Source organism: Cetorhinus maximus, chromosome 3 (assembly GCF_964194155.1).
Source record: "Cetorhinus maximus chromosome 3, sCetMax3.hap1.1, whole genome shotgun sequence".
Taxonomy (NCBI): domain Eukaryota; kingdom Metazoa; phylum Chordata; class Chondrichthyes; order Lamniformes; family Cetorhinidae; genus Cetorhinus; species Cetorhinus maximus.
The window spans coordinates 123137919-123157240 of NC_135881.1; the positions used below are offsets into that span (position 1 = coordinate 123137919).

The following is a 19322-nucleotide window of genomic DNA, read 5'->3' on the forward strand; positions in this document are numbered from 1 at the left end:
TTGCTTATTGTTAAACTTGAACAAAATTGTTAAAAGGAGGTGGAAACAAGAAGAAAGACTCCAAATGGATTCAGCCAGCTATGGCTGGAGCTCAAAGTTGCATTGGATGGTAAATTTTCCCAGTTGCAATTACAATATACAAAGACCAAAGCTGGAGACATTAGAAGTTAAAGTCAGTCAATTAGAGGTTAATTAAAATAAATCAGGTTTATAGGCATAAGATGCAGAAAAGATTCATGAGAATGGTTCCAGAGATGAGGAACTTCAGTTATGTAGACAGGTTGAAAAGTAGAGACTGTTCTCCTTAAAGACATGGTTGAGAGGAGATTCAATAGAGGTATTCAAAATCATGAAGGGTCTGGACAGAGCAGAAAGGGAGAAACTGTTCCCGTGGTAAAAGGATCGAGAACCAGAGGGCACAAATTTAAGTTAATTGGCAAAAGAAGCATGGTGACATGAGGAAAAGCCTATTCACACAGCAAGCAGTTAGGATCAGGAATGCATTGCCTGAGACTGTGGTGGAAGCAGGGTCAACTGATGCTTTCAAAAGGGAATTGGATCATTATATGAAAAGGAAAAAAATAGAGGGCTATGCAGAAAAGGCAGGGGGAGTGACACTAGGTGAATTGCTCCTTCAGAGTTTCAGTACAGGTATGGTGGACCAAATGGCCTCCTTTTGTGCTACCATTCTATGATTCTAAGAAAAACAGAGGGGTAGAATTTTTCCAAGGATTCTCCTGATCTCCTGCTAGTCATTTATATAATTTCTCCAAATTTTCATTGATGTTATAGTGGGGGATTGAGAGAATTCACATGGAAATTCTACCCCTGTAATTTCAAGTGTAACAAAAAATATTTTAGGCAGTCATGATGGAAAAAGCACAATGCAATAAAAGTTAGTGTTATAGAAAGTGACAGCTACATGAGATTTATTAGACTGAATTTTGCCCACAGGCTATGGGGTTTTTACATTAGAACTTACTGTATAAGAATGAATTAGTCCACCCTAACCAGTCAAACTGAGGAATTGCCAATAAATAGCTCAGAGTCTGAACCAGGAATTGCCAGTTAGAATGGTGAATTCTATGTCAAATTAGACATTGAAAGCAAAATAAAGAGAAAGAAAAATTGACTTGAGAAATAAAATATGCGGAATGAAGAAGTTATAAATGTTATTTTTTGGAAAACCTCCATTAATACTTAAACTCTCAAGAAATGCAATTCCACACTTGTAGATAGTAATTGTCAGTGCCACAGAGCTTGTTTGGCAGTAATTAAGGTTTACCACACTATTGAAAATTCACTTGCATCAAAATGGACAACTATAACTTTTTTCTGGCCAGTTCATTGGGAATCTATCATGCTAGTACAGCAACTTCTTCCTGTTCCGTGTATTTCAATGCTGAGTCTCTGCAAGATACCAGTATAGCCCAGCTTTTGGAGCAGCAGGCTATCTTGGGGCAACATCATCACAATTTCCACATTCAACTATACATGTGGCAGAAGGGTCTGTCCAATTTACACTTTTAGTAACCGTGAGTACTGTTATGCTGTTACTTCTACAGCAAAATCCAACTTGATATATTGCTATATTTTCCATGGCATTGTTCTTGGTGATTTGGAGTAGATTCTGTACCTGTGACCATGCACACCGTTTGCCATAGTGGATCTTGTTGAACCATGCATGCTGACATTTAAGGCAATATTATTTCTTAAAAATCATCTAATTTTTGAGCTAAAAAGAGAGGTTTTGTAGGCAAGGCCAAGTGTTAACAGTATATACTTGTTAAGTGTGCATTCCAACCCAAACCCCACCAGAGGATTTTGTTATACTATTTATGCAACAGTTAAAGAAACTAATAACTGAGCAAAACAAACACCTTAATTTGCTAAAGCATTAAAGATGACAACTTGCATTCATAAAGCTTCTCTAGAGTAGAAGAAAATCCCAAGATGCTCCACAGAGGTGTGATCAGAGAAAAGTGCGCACCAAATCAAAGAAGCAAATAGTCGTTTGGTGGTACAGAGCTTGAGTATCACTGAAAAATGACATGTTGTTGAAGCTTTTCATCTTGCACTCATCAGGACAATTCACAAGAATATCAATTGGGTATACGTACAAATTGTCTTGATGGGTGCAAGATTAAAAGCTTTGACAACACGAATCTTTTTCAGAAATAAAAAGCATATATTAAATAGGATGATGCAAAGCTTGGTCAAAGTGGTGCTTTTAAGTGACACAGGAAAATGGAAAGGCAAAAGGTTAGAAAGGGACTTCCAGAGTATAGGGTCTTGATGGCTGAACACACAGCTGCTGATGGTTGGGTGAAAGGAGAGAGGATGCATAAAAGCCAGAGTTGGAGGTATAGTGAGGGAACTGTAGGTTAGAGAGATGGACAGAGGTGAGGCCGCAAAGATGTTTTAAATATAAGATTTTTAAATTGGAGGTACTGGGAGAGCCAGAGGGAAATAATTGGTGAGCTGGCCAATGCTGGATAAGATACGGATTGAGGAGTTTCAGATAAGCTGAAGTTTACAGGACGTGGAATATTAAAATAGTCAATTGTGGAAGCGAAATAGGCACGGACAAGTTTCAGTAACAGACGTGGCGGAGGAGCACAGCAAAAGATGTAGATCTTTGTGAAAGATGGAGTATGGGGATGGAAACTCAATTCAGGGTTTACACGATGCCAAGGGTCCGAACAGTCTGATTGTGGACAAAGGAGCTGAGTTTAGAGGCTCAGGGTTAATTCAGGGGAAAGTCTTGCACCATCCAGCCTGAATGCCCAAGCACGTGACCGAACCCGCCTCCCACCCTCTCCCATCACTCAAACTGACCCAGGTACAGGATGGTCGGGATAAATCCCCAGCGGATGGCGAACTGTCCACAGCGGAAGACCTGCTGCAGCCGTTGTTTGGACTCTTTACTCATTTTGACCATCTTTTGCGCGGCTCCCTCAGCACACTGCCAGCACCAGGAAATGCCTCACCGGAAAGAGAATCACAACCGGAAACGCTCCGCCGCTCACAGCGCCACCTCGAGCCGGGCAGAGGCCGTCTCCACCTGGGGGGTCACAGCGCCACCTAGAGCCCAGTCACTGCAGCACCACCTGGGGGACACAACTCCAATGATCGCGCGCGAGCTAGTGAGGGAGGGGTGACAATCTGATATCGCTGATCTGCACTGAAGTGTTCTCCAGCACAATGGTGGTAGTGATGCAGCTGGGCCAAGAGGGGTGATGCAAAAGGGGCCATATGGAAGTGGAGGTCCACTCAAAACCCTTTTACTTGCCACCTGTTTCCCCTCCCCTTCAGCCAGTGCTCAACAGAGTTGCCAACTATTATGAAATAAAATAAGGGGCACTTCTACTGTAAGACCATTGAGAGGAGAGGGATGCTGGTGACCTTGAGAGCGGGAGGGGATCATGAGAATGGGAGCAGGTTGGTAAGCATTTGGGGGGGTTGCAGTTTAAACATGAGGAGTGCGAGACCATGATATGGGGGGGTTGTTAAAATCAATTACAACTTAGAATTATCTTGTTGAGTCACAACATGATCATCTCTCTGCTAGTCAACTCAGTTGAAGCCCCGCTCAAGTCACTCAAACTCACCTTGGATACTCCCAGAGATAAAAACAAAAAGCTAAAAGCTACTGCGGATGCTGGAAATCCAAAACAAAAACAGAATTACCTGGAAAAACTCAGCAGGTCTGGCAGCATCGGTGGAGAAGAAATCAGTTAACGTTTCGAGCCTTCACGACCCTTCAGCAGAACTGAAGCATAGTTAGGAGAAAGGAGAAATATAAGCTGGTTTAAGGTGGGGGGGCGGGGGGAGAGAGAAGTTGAGGGTGTGGTGATTGTGGAGATAAGCAAGCAGTGATAGGAGCAGATAATCAAAAGATGTTACAGACAAAAGGATCAAAGAGGTGTTGAAGGTGGTGATATTTGTCTAAGAAAAGTGCTAATTAAGAATGGAAGACAGGACACTCAAAGTACAGCTCTAGTGGGGGTGGGGTGGAAAGACTAACAAGGTTTTAGTTTTAGATTTAAAAATAATGGAAATAGGTGGGGAAAGAAGAATCTATATAAATTATTGAAAAAAAAGGGGAGAGGGGAGAAACGGGGTGGGGATGGGGGGAGGGGGAGTTTAAGATCTAAAGTTGTTGAATTCAATATTCAGCCCGGAAGGCTGTAAAGTGCCTAGTCGGAAGATGAGGTGCTGTTCCTCCAGTTTGCGTTGGGCTTCACTGGAACAATGCAGCAAGCCAAGGACAGACAGCTCCTCACACCCCCGCTTCCTGTAAAGACTCCATCCCATTCTCTCAGTTCCTTCGCCTCCGTCACATCTGTTCTGATGACGCTACCTTCAAAAACAGCTCCTCTGACATGTCCTCCTTCTTCCCTAACCGAGGTTTTCCATCCACGGTCGTTGACAGGGCCCTCAACCGTGTCCGGCCCATATCCCGCGCATCCTCCCTCACGCCTTCTCCTCCTTCCCGGAAACATGATAGGGTCCCCCTTGTCCTCACTTATCACCCCACCAGCCTCCGCATTCAAAGGATCATCCTCTGCCATTTCCGCCAACTCCAGCATGATGCCACCACCAAACACATCTTCCCTTCACCCCCCGACGGCATTCCGTAGGGATCATTCCCTCCGGGACACCCTGGTCCACTCCTCCATCACCCCCTACTCCTCAACCCCCACCTATGGCACCTCCCCATGCCCACACAGAAGATGCAACACCTGCCCCTTCACTTCCTCTCTCCTCACCGTCCAAGGGCCCAAACACTCCTTTCAAGTGAAGCAGCATTTCACTTGCATTTCCCCTAACTTAGTCTACTGCATTCGTTGCTCCCAATGCGGTCTCCTCTACATTGGAGAGACCAAACGCAAACTGGGCGACCGCTTTGCAGAACACCTGCGGTCTGTCCGCAAGAAAGACCCAAACCTCCCTGTCGCTTGCCATTTTAACATTCCACCCTGTTCTCTTGCCCACATGTCTGTCCTTGGCTTGCTGCATTGTTCCAGTGAAGCCCAACGCAAACTGGAGGAACAGCACCTCATCTTCCGACTAGGCACTTTACAGCCTTCCGGGCTGAATATTGAATTCAACAACTTTAGATCTTAAACTCCCCCTCCCCCCATCCCCACCCCGTTTCTCCCCTCTCCCCTTTTTTTTCAATAATTTATATAGATTCTTCTTTCCCCATCTATTTCCATTATTTTTAAATCTAAAACTAAAACCTTGTTAGTCTTTCCACCCCACCCCCACTAGAGCTGTACTTTGAGTGTCCTGTCTTCCATTCTTAATTAGCACTTTTCTTAGACAAATATCACCACCTTCAACACCTCTTTGATCCTTCTGTCTGTAACATCTTTTGATTATCTGCTCCTATCACTGCTTGCTTATCTCCACAATCACCACACCCTCAACTTCTCTCTACCCCCGCCCCCCCACCTTAAACCAGCTTATATTTCTCCTTTCTCCTAACTATGCTTCAGTTCTGCTGAAGGGTCGTGAAGGCTCAAAACGTTAACTGATTTCTTCTCCACCGATGCTGCCAGACCTGCTGAGTTTTTCCAGGTAATTCTGTTTTTGTTTTGGATACTCCCAGGATCAGTCTCCCACAGGTTGTCCTAGAAATATAGGACAAAAGGTGTCCCTTACACGTGACGAACAGCCAGAATCAGGGACAATCCCTTAATATAAAGGACACTTGGTCACCTTGATACCCAAAATGCTGCCATAACTCTAATACCCAAGTCTACCTCTACACAGGTGAAGCAGGTTTCCATAGACCAGAAGTCATCAACCAAGAAAATCTCAGCAGTCAGAGCAGGGTTGTAAGCAGCCTACCTCTACCTCTTTTTGTGGTAGAAAAAAGAGAAATAAAACTTTGTAGTTACACAAGGGTATGCACAGGAATGTATGTTAAAATGTAATGTTATTAACTTTTTGTTAAATCACTTTTTTTGCATCACTTTTCCATCTAGCCCATTCTTGATTACTATGTGAGAAGAAACCTTGGGCAGCCTTTTCCCCCGGTTAGGGTGGATGCGCGGGAGCAGGCATGGGAAGGCGGGTTCCCAATCAGCACCCCCAGTCGGGGGCACACTGCCATTTTAAGTGGGCAGGCCAATTAAGGCCCACCCAGCACGACATCTGCTTTAAAGCACTGTGCGCTCCCTGTGCGGGCGGGCGGGGGGCGGGGGGATTACTGAGCCGGGAGTGCGCTTTTCGCGCATGCATGCAGAAGAGCACTCAGATCTCCCTGAGGCAAAGTTCTGCCTCAGGGAGGTCAATAAAAGTTATGAAAATTTTTTTGAAGGGTAGAAAAAAATTTCCTGACATGTCCCCTCACGTGACACTGTCAATTTCTTTTATTTAAACATTTTATAAAAATTTTGATACCCTCATGAAACCTCATCCTACCCGTGGATGAGGTTTCATGTTTTTTCTGAAGGCCGCCTGGGCTCTTTGCAGATCTATTAATCATTTTAATCATTTTTTTAATGGCCTTAATAGGCCGTTGGCAGTTCGGCTGCGTGCATGCCGAACTGAAAATCTAAATGACACGGGATGATGTTGGAACGCATGCCCAGCGTCACCCCACGTCATTTTACGCGTTGGTGAGCGGGCCCTGCCCCCTGCTCACCGACCGGAAGATGCAGCCCCTTGTTTTGAGCAGGAAGACATGACTTGGCGAGACCATTGGGAGGATATGGAAGAGGTGGCTGGTTGTTTGCAGGACTGCTTTCTCTCACTGGCATTGAAGTGGAGGGGGTGGTGATGGGAAGAGTGGCTGTTGGATGTGCCGGTGACATGGATCCATTGATACAACTTAAATGAACCTCGCATTAATAAGGGTATCTCTGGCATCTCAAGCAGCAATGTGAGCAGCTGGTGCTGTATTATCCTCATCACATTCCTCTACCTTGTGTTCCTCCTCTTCCACGGAATCATCTGAAATGAATCTGAGCACTATGCCTTGTTCCTCCTGCAGGTCCAAACCTTGCTGCTGCACAATACTTAAGAGTGCAGCACAGTATACTTAGCAGCCATCGCACTCTTTACAGGATTGCAGTCCTTTTGGCAAGCAGCCACAGTGACCCCAAGTTTGCAATGGGCTCCTGTACCCAGTTTCGCTGGGTAGTAACTTCCTCAGTTTCCAGAGAATTTCTTAAATCCACCACCAGCATTAAAGCCTGGTCCAAAGCCCACCCTACCCCCTCTTTGCCCCGCTGCTCCCTACCATCCCCTGCCTCCCCTGCATCCCCCCCACCCCCAAACAGGGTGCGAGATCCATTCCCTCTCTGGGACTTAACTCACTGCGGTGGCAATTCACCTTCACCGCCATAAAATGCTGGGACGTGGCAGGTGGAGCTGAGTTTTTAAAACTGCTTTTCTGAAAAGGTGTTAAGGATAGGGGCACATCAATCGGAGGCAGACCCTGCGTACATTGTGCCCCCCCCAGGATGTCACTCCCCGCTTTGTCCGTCCCTACCTAGTCTCAGTTATGGTTTTTGATGGGGCTTGAACGAACACTCCCCCTGCTGCTGGTGGCCTGGCGCACAAGGAAACTACAAAATATTTAAAGAAATCTACTTTTCTGGGCCTCTTCTGGCTCCAGCTCCTGATTTCATCAAGTCCTAACCTGCATGTTTAAATAAAGGCTGCTGGCTTCATACAAGTATCTGCCAGGAGGATCAGAGTGAGAAGCCAACAGATTAGTCTCCAGTTCCATTTAAAATTCCCCTCATAGAATGTACAGAATATTGTTAAAAATTAGGCACTGCGAATTATATTTTTGATTCAAAATGCCCAAAATGACAATTTCCAATATAAATGGAACAAGGCAAATTTTCCAGGAAGCCGTTGAGAGTTGCTGCAATTACTATTTCTTTCTGTCCCACCAACAGTGCCTTTGACCATAAATGTAAAAAATCTCAGGGTTTGATAAAATTACCAGAAAAAGGACTTTTTTCTTTACCTTTATGTAAACTGGTTACAAGACAATACTTATGCGACTTAAGAAAGCACAACTTGCATTCAACATGACCGATTAATGTATCTTCCTGATAAGCTGGAACAATTGAGCTTTTGAAGTGCCATATAGTTTTCTTTTCTACATAGTTCCGTATCCATATGTAAAGTTTCTTCCGTCTCTACAGGCTGATTTATAAAGATTTAAATAATTAATTATTTTAGAGTCTGCTGAAAATGCTTTTATACATAAACTTTTGTTAGACACAGTAAAATATTTGCATTTATACTTCTACATGAGTGGAGGAAGTCAGGCTGAAGTTGAATACCTCAGAAACTGCTGTGTCACAATAGGAGGTAGAATGAATTTGCATTATCTTCTGGGAAAGTTTCACAAATATTCACAAAGAAGTTTCATGTTCTAGATTGGTCACTAGTGAAGTCTCAGATGAGTCCTGCTTCAGTATTGTATGCATCCTGTGACCCTTGGGGGAATTCAGTTTTTTCCATTTTACTAGTAGTCCTTTTCACTTTTCTAACTTGCTCCAAAACCACCTGGGCATTACTTCTTTTTGCGTATATGAAATACACTGTGTGTCCAGCTATTACAAAAGTGACTGAGATAATAACCAACAGCCCGAAATATTGAGGGTTAGGAGTTGCCATAACCATAATGAAATGAAGCAGATCCATCAAATAGTTCATTGAACTCTGCACACCATTTACAATTCCTCGCTGGAATTCTGGAATATTCTCCTGCAGAAGTTGTGTTACTGTCAGGTCAAAAGTCCATAGACCTAAAAGGGAAACACAGTTTTGTAATCATGTTCTTGGTAAACTGATTGTTATGAATTGGCAGAACAGGTAGCTTGCATGATCTGATATTTTACTCTTGCTGAGAACAAATCAATTAAATATATAATCCCATGTTTAGTGTAAATCAGTTCAACTAAGAATGTGACTCTGATAATTTCACTTTTATTTTACCCACGCATTATTAGAACACAACTGTGAAGCAAATTATAGCAACAGGAATCGTTGCCTTTGGCAGCCATGCAGTTCCTCTACAATTCCATGATAGCAAACATAATTGAAATACATCATTCAACTATTTTCATTCACGCAATCTATCTTCCTAAAAATCTATGTATAGCTTCAAGTTATGGCTGATAGAAATGTAATATGCAAGGAGGTTAGGGGTCATTCCATTGAAAATGTGTCTCTCATGGAAATTGACAAAAATATTCGTGAGAGCTGAGGCTAGAGGGGATCCCAAGGCAACACCATCTATTTGGGTGTACATGGGGCGGAATTTTACTCATGTCGGGCGGGCTCGGCAACGATCGAGGCCGGAAGGCGATTTCACACTGGCGGGCTAATTAAGGCCCACCCAGCGTGAAAAGCAAGCGTTGCGCTCAGCACTGCCTGTATGGGCAGTGAGGGCAGCAGTGCAAGTGGGGCGAGTGTGAAATTCTTGCATGCGCGCTTCATAATCTCCCTGAGGCACAGAGCTGCCTCAAGGGAAATGAAGGGTTATAGAGAAAAAAACTAAAGAAAATAAAAATGTCATGAAACATGTCCCCTCATGTGACTCTGTCACATGAGCAGGGGCATGTTATTAACTAGGTTTTCAAATTTTTATTTTATTTTTATTTACTTTAGGAAACCTCATCCTGCCTGTGCATGAGGTTTTCTTAAAAAGTGCAAAGGCCGCTTGGCCTTTTCGCCTGCCCGCCTACTGTAAGGTTGGACGGGCAGCGAAAAATTTAAGTTAATTGCTCCTTTAATGGCCTTAACAGGCCTTTTAATTGTCTGCCGACTCTGGCACGCGCCTGTCGACCAAACCATTGAGCGACTGCACGTTGACGTTGGCATACTCGGCCGATGTTAATGTGCATCATTTCACGCTCGAGCGGGTTGGGCGCACACTCACCCGGTGAGATAAAAATTTTGCCCATTGTGTCACTGAAGCTGAACTCAACTGCGTGAGTTAAGTTCGCAAGTTCATTGAATATAGATTCAGAAAATGGCAATATATGTAGATTGCCATGATATAGTGACACGGCACAAATGTCTATGGAATCTGTTACAAATAGGGGAGAGTTAGGAGATAATTTCCCCTTCTTCCCACTTCTCTGTTGACCGCAACAAGATGTATATCTGAGGAGTGTGTTTTTTTGCCCCCCTTTCAGTGCTGTGACTTTGAAAAACAGACACAAAACAGGCTTTCTTGTAAATTTAAAAATCAAAAAGAAAAGATGAACATTTAGTAATCACAAAACCCGAAATGCAAAATGCAACAAACACTCACTCCCCAAACTCACAGACACACACACATAAGAAATGTGATTTCTAGAAAACCAACATGCACTTAGATTACCAGAAGGGTAGGGCAGAAACAGGTCACTTCTTTACTGTCGTTAAGATGGTGGATGAAAATGTTGCAGTCCTCAAGGATTCTCTCCTGGTTTCTTGATGGCAAATAGAGGTTGGAAGTTTCTAGTTTTTAGTCTAAATCATAGTCCAGCCTCTGTAGTGAAGAAATGTAATAGCAGGTAAAACGTATTAACCCCTTTTAATGCCCGAGGTGACTTCTAAACAGGGTTTGTTTTTTGCTGGACCTGGATCTCTTCCCTTGGAGTCTTTTTCCTTTCTTCGATCAACTGACTTTCCACCATTCAAAAAAAATGTCAGTTATAGAATGTTTCGTAAATGTCACAATCGGTTTCCCTGTCATGTGACCATGGCGTTAGCTTTCCATTGTCCACATATCAACATTCTGGACCAGAATAACATCTGATGCAATTGTAATATCTCCTCGCCAGAGAAAAGAATGAAATTCCCTGACATTCCATTTTTGTTACATCACAGAACTTTAAAAAATAGTGTAAAACACAAAATAGTAATCATTCAAACACATTCATTCCCATGCACTCCTCACGGTCATAGTCACTGAACTTTTCGCAACATGCTTGTAACATGTTGTTCATTTTAGACAAACAGAAGATTCTTTTTGCTATACAAGAATCCATAAAGCAAACACTAAGGGCAGAATTTTGCTCTTGGCAGGTGGGCTTGGCAGGTGCGGTCAATCGGGAGTGGACCATGATTTCAATTAAGGCCCACCCAGCGTGAAACGCAAGTGGCAGTGCTCAGCACATGCCTGTGCAGGGTGGGGGAGGAGTGCCAAGCACAAGCTTTGCACATGCGTGCGTGCGAGCGCTTCATAATCCCCCTGAGGCACAGAACTGCCTCAGGGAGATAAAAGAGTTGTTAAAAAAGGAAAATGAAGAGAATAAAAATGCAATAAAACATGTCCCCTCATGTGACTCTGTTATTAATTCAATTTTAAAACTTTTATTTTATCTTTATTTGCTTTTGGAAACCTCATCCCGCCCATGGATGAGATTTCCAAAAAATGCAAAGGCAGCTTGGCCTTTTCGCCTGCCCGCTAAACCGTTAGGTTGGATGGGTACCAAAAAATTTAAGTTAATTGATTACTTAATGGCCTTAACAGGCCTTTTAATTGTGGGCAGGTGCGCTGCCAGCTCCGGTGTGTGCCCGCTGCCCGAACTATCGTGCGACTGCGCGTTGATGTCGACAAACTCAGCCGACGTCAACGTGCGTCATTTCACACTCGAGTGGGTCGGGCGCATGCCCGCCCAGTGAGTGAAAATTTCTGCCCTAAATACTATCCAACAATTTATCAGAATTAACGTGAGATAAACATGAATTAACAGGCAAACTGTGGTTACTACCAAGTGGCAGATAAAGCCAAAACAGAACCCACAAATTCTCTCAGCAACCCACCCCAGACCTCAGTGATCACTTCACTTTGTAGTCACAAAAATCCTTCAGGCATTGTTTTTCTCACAAAGGACCTCAGCTTCTCTCCTTTAGAGATTTAGCCACAGATTTTATCCTCCCAAAAAGGCACACTATTCCGATCCCTCTCAGACCTGCTCCAAGGTTCAGCCTTCTTGGCTCTTCTTTTCAGCTGCACTGATCAACCACTGCCTATCAATTGCTATTCACTGACCTCTGGCCTCCTTGAGACCCAGATTCCACCACTACACTGAGTTATTACTGCTCACTAGGGGATTCCCTAAGCCCCAAATTCTCAGCAGCACTGAGCAATTACTGCTCCTGGGCCTCTCTAAGCCACAACTGTAGGGAGCTAACCACAGCACTTCAGCTGAATGCAGCTGGCAACCTTCTGCTGCCCCTCCAGCTCCAGACTATTAAATCTTACAACAGAGTCAGCCCCTGTTTTGGGCCATTGTTGAATGTATCAAATTTAGTACTTCAAATGTTACAATCTCCAGTCAACCACCCCTCAAGTGCTAATTTAAAAAAAACATGCAGACAAAAATCAAAAAAATATAGATTCGCTCAGACTTCTCACCTTGGGAAAAAGAAAGCTTCATCATAGTGACAGTTTCTTTGCAATAGCTTTGAAAATACAAGTTCTTAGCACCATAAACTTTTAACAAATAGCTTATTACTTACTGTACAGATAACCTTTTCATTTTTCACAATTTCATATTCAGAACTTAGCCAAAACAAAAGCAAGTACATGTCACAAGTAGGATTAGCAGAATTTGAACATCATAGAATTATCATAACACAAACCTCTGTTTTCTCCAATGCCTTTTCTTTAACTCTGCAAAGAACTTTAAGCCCACAAATTGTCACCCTCTTCTTTAGCTGTAGGCGTATCTCCGTTTTTAACTTCGTTTTCTAAACTCAAAAGTTGTAAATTCTCTTTTTAAGACAATTAGTTCAAAATGGCTTCTTTGTGAACCAACAACTCATTCCTTCTTTGAACAAAATCTATTTAGGCTGTTCAAAGAATCTCATTGAGGTGCTTTTTATATTCAAACAAAAGGGTTTGATGTTCCAGTTTGTTTTGATCTTGGAACATTTTAACATCTTTCAGTTTCTCCTAATCCCATTCAGAACCTGTCTTACTTAATTCTTTTCAAGCAATGTCAATAGCTTCCTCAATTTGGACTTTTATTTTATTTTCTAACATTTGAAATCTTCCACACAATTCACAAACCACATTTTCCAATCTTTAGGGTTTTAAATGTTTTTTTTTCCTGAACTGTCCACTTGCCTGGATTCCTGCTGCTGTATTCTGTGTCTCACTGGCTAATTTGGTAGTCACTTTTAGTCTTTCCTGTTGGAAATTTTTATTTTGAAATCCTGCAAGTACTTTTACAGTCTCTGTATTGTCCATTACTGAGGTGGACACATCAGTATTTTCACTTGAATCAATTCTTTGCTCAACTGGATCACAAATAGGTAAGGAGTTTTTACTCACAGGAACAAACTTGGAACTGTGGCACCACATCCCAGATGGTGGAAAAACTATTTTGCCCCTATATCATTTCCCAATATAAAATCGACAGTTTAACTGTAATTTAGAAACAATTCCAACTGCACAAGTCTCCTTATCAGAGGACAATTTAATTTTGCTCTACACGATGGGATAGACACACACTTGCTAACAACACCCTGTATTATGTGAGAAATTGATTTATATTTTTGGGGAATCTTATATTATTCAGTGGGAAAGGCTGTATGTGCATGTGTATGACTTAACTAAGCTAGGCAGAGGTTAATAGGAGATAGATTGTCTGGGGCGGTTTAAAACATGAAAATGAGGTACCAGTGAATAGGTTAGATCTAACATTTGAATTTTTAGAAAAGTTCAGTTTGTTTGAATATCAAAAGGAAATCAGAGGTCACAAGAAACATGTTTGCATCTTGCAGGAGTTCCATAGGTAATTAGGAGGGTAATATTATATCTTATTGACCCAAAAGCAAAGATAAGATGGAAAAATGAAAGATATTATATTTGGAAGGATTTGAGTTTCAAAGAGGAGTGAGAACAATGGAACTGGAGATGAAAGGGAAAAAAGGTATTTTGTGGAGGGCTGTTTGAGCTGTAAGCTGAGAGATGTAGCAGCTGGAGCTGTGGGCTGGGAGAGGATGCAGTTTGAATCAACCATCCAGTCAAGCCAGAACAGTCTAGGGCTGCAAGGAGTAGTTTTATTCTGAAGTTTGGTTTTCCACAGCAGAGTGGAAAACAGTTACAGGTCACGTGTTATGCCTTTATTAAAGCATTAGCAGTTTGCCTTGGGTAATATATCTGGATTTGTTAATAGTTAAACATCTATAAGGGAGTGTCACCTGGAAAATCTTTACTTGTGGGTCTGACCAAGTAGAGAGTTTTTCTGGGGAAAAATGTTATAAGACTAAGTTTAACTGTGTAACTGTAATCTTGTGTGCTTAAGTTTTCTTTTATTCTTGTTAATAAAACTTCTACTTTTAATTTTTAAAATCCCAGACGTGTTACTGGACTTCTTGCTGCTGAGATCAGTATGACTTCTTCTCATTTTCAGAATACAAAAAAAAGGGTATGGCCCTTAAGCCAAGTTTCCTTCTGGGATTTGGTTTGCGAGCAATTAACACCAGCTGTAGTCATAACAAAGTATACATTTTTATTCAGCAAACTTCTGAAGAAAGGTCGAAATCCTTTGCTAACAATAAACTCTGAGCCAAATCAGTATCTCTCAGAGTAACAATTTTTCTAGGCTCTTTCTTGGACAAAAATGGAGTGACTTCCCCTTCAAATATAAACCCCTTATAATCCTTTGTCTATCTATATCCACTGTAAAAACTTTAGAAGCAATGCATTTCCCAGAAGCTTCATTTTCTGGTGCAGCTTTCGCTGTGAAAATTCCTGCTATTTGCACAAGTGCCAATGATTTAGACTTTAAGCTCCAATAATTTGCCATTTTATGACAGTGAAACCATGCCAGTCTTCTATGCTATCTTTTTGACCACCTTGGAGAGAATCAGCTTTTTCCTTCTTGCTATCCCCTTCACTATCATTTGAAGCCTGTTCTTTTGCATTTAGCCTACTTTTCCAACTCCTGTGTGGATTTACAAATGGAGATCTATTTCCCCCTAGCTGCCTATGTGATATGTCATACCTATCTGCCAGAATTGCCATTTCCCTTATTTTAGAAATCTTGCTGTCTTCCAGGTATGACCTGATGGCTGTTGGGATGTTTGTAAATTTCTCTACCTCCCATAAGATGGGTCTAATTTTATAGACCTCATCCAGCGATCAAAACCATGGGGCGAATTTTCTCCCTGTTGGGTGGGCCATTCAGGGGGGGAGGGGGGAGTGGAGCCGATTGCCGGTTGCACACCGCCATTTGTCGTGAGCAGGCTAATTAAGGCCCACCCAGCCTGACACTTGCCCAGTAGCGCTCAGCGCTACCTGTGCGGGCGGGGGGAGGAGGGAGAGTCGGGGCCTGCACTCTTTCGTGCATATGCACGAAAGAGCACAGAAATCTCCCAGAGGCACGGAGCGGCCTCAGGGAGATTAAGTCCAAATGGAAAAAGTTTTCAATAAAGACAGATAGAAATTATTTAGACATGTCCCTTCATGTGACAGTGTCACATGAGTTGGGATATGTTTATCAATTGCGGAAAAAATATTTAATTATTAAATCCTTCATGAAACCTTATCCCGCCCGTGGATGAGGTTTCATAAAAAACGCAAAGGCCGCTTGGGCTCTTCACCTGCCCACCAACCTTAAGGTTGTACGGACAGCCCCGTTAATTATGGAAATAGGTTTTTAAATGGCCTTAACAAACCCCAATTTTCTTACCAAAGCCTCTCCAGTAAAACTTATTCCATGTGAATGAGACAAAATGTATTCCACCAGAGGTTTCTTACTGCTGTAATATGGAACACTCCCCTCTAATGTACCCAATATTTCATCAATTACCTAGCGCACAAATGGAAGGAATTAGCACTCACATTTCAATTTTGTTAGTTAGGAAATTGATGGTAAGCATTATACTGTGTTCTTGCCAATGCTGGCCTCTAGCGCAGGCTTATTGCTGCCATAAACCTTCATGCTGACAAAAACATCTTGACTTTTAACTTATTTTTTCTGACATCCACTGAATCATCAACAGCCAAAAAAATCTTTCAAAAGTATTTTGATACTTGTTACTAAGACTGAACCAAACTACTTTGCACATCAGAGAACATCTCCAAAAATTAGCATTAGATGTTTTCAATACAGTTGCTTGGTAGTACAGAACTTGAATATTGCTGAAAAGAAGCATGTTGCCAAAGCTTTCCATCTTGCACTCATCAGGACAAATGCAAGAATGCCAAATTTCAAACAAACAATCACAACAATTTATATCACAGGAGAAAAGGGGTACATTGGCAAGTCAACTCCAATTGGCCAAGGTGTTGCCATGGAGAAAGCAACAGAGAGCTATAGGGTCCCCATGTTTCTGGATAATGAAAAACGTACAACATATTCCTTTTGTTTGCAGAGAATGGGTCCCTACGTACGAATAAATGTTGCTTCTAGCAAGGGTAAAATAAACCATGGGCAGGATTTTACCCTTGGCGGAGGTTCTCAGCTGGGGCAGGCGGGGGCGGTTGGTACCGCACCATCATTTTACGCGGGCGAGCCAATTAAGGCCCGCCCAGCATGCTATGCAAGTGGCAGCGCTGCCTGTGCGGGTGGGAGGAGGGGGGGCCTAGCGTGAACTTCGTGCATGCGCATGAAAGAGCACTTCAATCTCCCTGAGGCACGGAGCTGCCTCAGGAAGACGAAGAGTCGTTTAAAAAAAAAACTTAAGTGAACAGAATTAAAATGTCATAAAACAAGTCCCCTCATGTGACACTTTTGTTTGATTCAATCAGCTAATCGTTGGGAAGTATGGCCTACATACCTGGCATCATAAATGATGTTGCTGAATTGTGTGCTTTGGCAACATGTCTCTCTTTTCAGCAGTCTTCAAGTTTTCATAATTAGTATTAATGAACATAATTGTTTTAATATAATTTCCTGGAATGTGAATGCAGGGTCATATGATAGTACATCAAATTATCCATACTTATGTGTACTTAGAAATTATATTTAAAATGTCAGATCAGTCTGAAAAAAATAAAATTGATCCAACTGAAAAGTATTTTTCCATAGATTAATCCAATGTGATCTATTAATATTGTCACTATGAGGGATCTTCAGTAGGTGCATAGCTGTTCTTCACCCAATTTGATTTTAGTCAGGCCAAGTAGTACCAAGATATTTTCCCACAGGGAGAGAAAATCAGACATGGAGTCAATTTGTACACTTTCTACTAGCCAGATAGCACCAGTGATAAGATGCATTGAGCCATTTCAATGTACTCTATCATGAAGTGATTAGATACTAATTTGTTCACTTCTTCTCCCATTTCCCTATCTCAGCTATGCCACAATTGAATGGTATGCAGCAGAAGCATGGCAATCCGATACAAGGAGGGAAGCAAGCTGGAAAGTCATCACTTATCAGTTCCTGCAAACCTTCCTATGGCAAATGTCTATAGTTTCCATGTAAGAAAACAGCAAAATTGCGTTTTTATGTAGATATACTGGATAATTGGTTACTCGTATCTCTACAGCCTGAGTTGCAGAACCACTGGAGGTAAAAAAGACAGAATATCCAAAAAGAGTTGGAAATTTGAAGCACCAAGACCAAAGGAGAATTTGCAACTCTGGAATGAAGAAGAACTCAGGCCTAGACTGAGAGGGGAGAGGCCCTTATAGGGAAAGTTACTTGCAGAGATTTTTCACGTTGGATTATTTAGATTTTAATGCACAATAGTTAATTTATGATATAAACATGGTTACATAGCCAGCTGAAATAAAAATCAAGTTGGTAGTTGTAATCACTTTAGAAATAAAATTAAGGAATGTAATTCATTCAAATTGCAGCATTTCCATTTGTTCCTTTTCCTTGGGATCTTTCCTGATCTCTCTTTCAGTATTTCAGTACGGTTAAGATTAAAAGATCACAAGAAATAGGAGAGGGGTAAGCTATTCGGCCCCTCTAACCTGCTCGGCAATTTAATAAAATCAGGGCTGACTGGACTGTGCCCTTAAGTCCACACTCCTGCCTGCCTCCCTTAATCCTGGACTTCCTTGTAGATAAAAAAAATGTCTAACTCAATCTTGAATATATTCAATGACCCAGCTTCCACTGCACTCTTGGGAAGAGAAATCCAAAGAATAATGGCCATGTGAGAAAATAAAAAAATTAAAGGGAGACCTCTTATTTTTAAAACTGTGCCTTCTAATTCAGATTCCCCCACGAGGGGAACCATCCTCTCAGCATTTAACCTGTCAAGCCCCCTCAGAATCTTATATCTTTCAATAAGATCACCTCTCATTCTTCTAAACTCCATTGAGGATAGACCCAATCTACTCAATCGTTCCTCATAAGACAACCCCTTCATCCCAGGAATCAGCCTAGTGAACCTTCCCTGAACTGCTTCCAACGTAGACATATCCCTCCTTAAGTAAAGAGACCAAAACTCTACGCAGTGGTGTAGGTGCAGTTCCATCAGTGTCCTGTACAGTTGTAGCAAGACTTCCCTACTTTTATACTCCATCCTTCTTGTGATAAAGGCCAACATCCCATGTGCCTTCCTAATTACTTGCTGTACTTGCATGCTAACATTTTGTGTTCATGTACGAGGACATCCAGATCCCTCTATGTCGCAGCATTTTGTAGTCTCTATTTAAATAATATTATGCTTTTCTATTCTTCCCACCAAAGTGGACAATTCATATTTTCCCACATTGTACACCAGCTGCCAAATTTTTGACCACTCACTTAACCTATCTTCAGCCCTCCTCACAACTTCCTTTCCCACCTATCTTCATATTATCAGCAAATTTGGCTATAATACATTCAGTTCTTTCATCCTAGTAATTAATATATTGATTGTAAATAGTTGAGGGCCCAGCACTGAGCGCTATGGCAATCCATAAGTTACAGCTTGCCAACCTGAAAACTACCCATTTATCCAGACTCTCTCTGAAGGATTTTCCCCTCAGCGGTTTGGGGGTGGGGCCCATTCGCCGAGGGGAAAATGACGCGGGATGACGTCAGGAGGAACCCCCGACGTCATCTTGATCCATTTAAATCTTCAGGAAGGCGGGCGGACAGCGAAATCAGCTGTTTAATTAAGGTATTAATTAATTAAGGCCAATTAAGGCCATTGACAGGCTAATTAACCTTGTTAAAGACCCTGCCGGTCCAAGCTTAAGACTGGCGGACAGGCCAGGAGCCCCAGCGGGCTCCAGATTATTCATGAAGCTTCATCCACTGGCGGGATGAAGTTTCATGTCCGTTTTTTAAAAATTTAATAAACTATATGTGTTTCTTATTAACATGTCCCATCTCATGTGACATTGTCACATGAGGGGGACATGTTAATAATTTTAATAGTTCTCTATT

The 19322-nt window shown here is 42.1% G+C and overlaps 2 protein-coding genes and 1 long non-coding RNA gene across 3 annotated transcripts in view; 1 reads left to right on the forward strand and 2 right to left on the reverse strand.

The window, feature by feature from the left end:
* The window catches only part of tomm7 (translocase of outer mitochondrial membrane 7 homolog (yeast)), a 33764-nt gene extending 30759 nt beyond the window's left edge, over positions 1-3005 (reverse strand). Inside the window, exon 1 of the mRNA XM_078538873.1 lies at positions 2839-3005. Within this exon, the coding sequence (XP_078394999.1) occupies positions 2839-2941 (103 nt within the window). The 5' untranslated portion in view covers positions 2942-3005. The remainder of the gene's footprint in view (positions 1-2838) is intronic.
* LOC144678875 (uncharacterized) lies at positions 1444-17388 on the forward strand. The gene is made up of 3 exons (XR_013576200.1): positions 1444-1535; positions 14342-14411; positions 17288-17388. It is a non-coding gene; the product is annotated as an uncharacterized LOC144678875 (long non-coding RNA).
* The window catches only part of LOC144678874 (ferroportin), a 40593-nt gene continuing 29250 nt past the window's right edge, over positions 7980-19322 (reverse strand). The window contains exon 7 of the mRNA XM_078538874.1: positions 7980-8783. Coding sequence (XP_078395000.1) covers positions 8431-8783 — 353 coding nt within the window. The 3' untranslated portion in view covers positions 7980-8430. The remainder of the gene's footprint in view (positions 8784-19322) is intronic.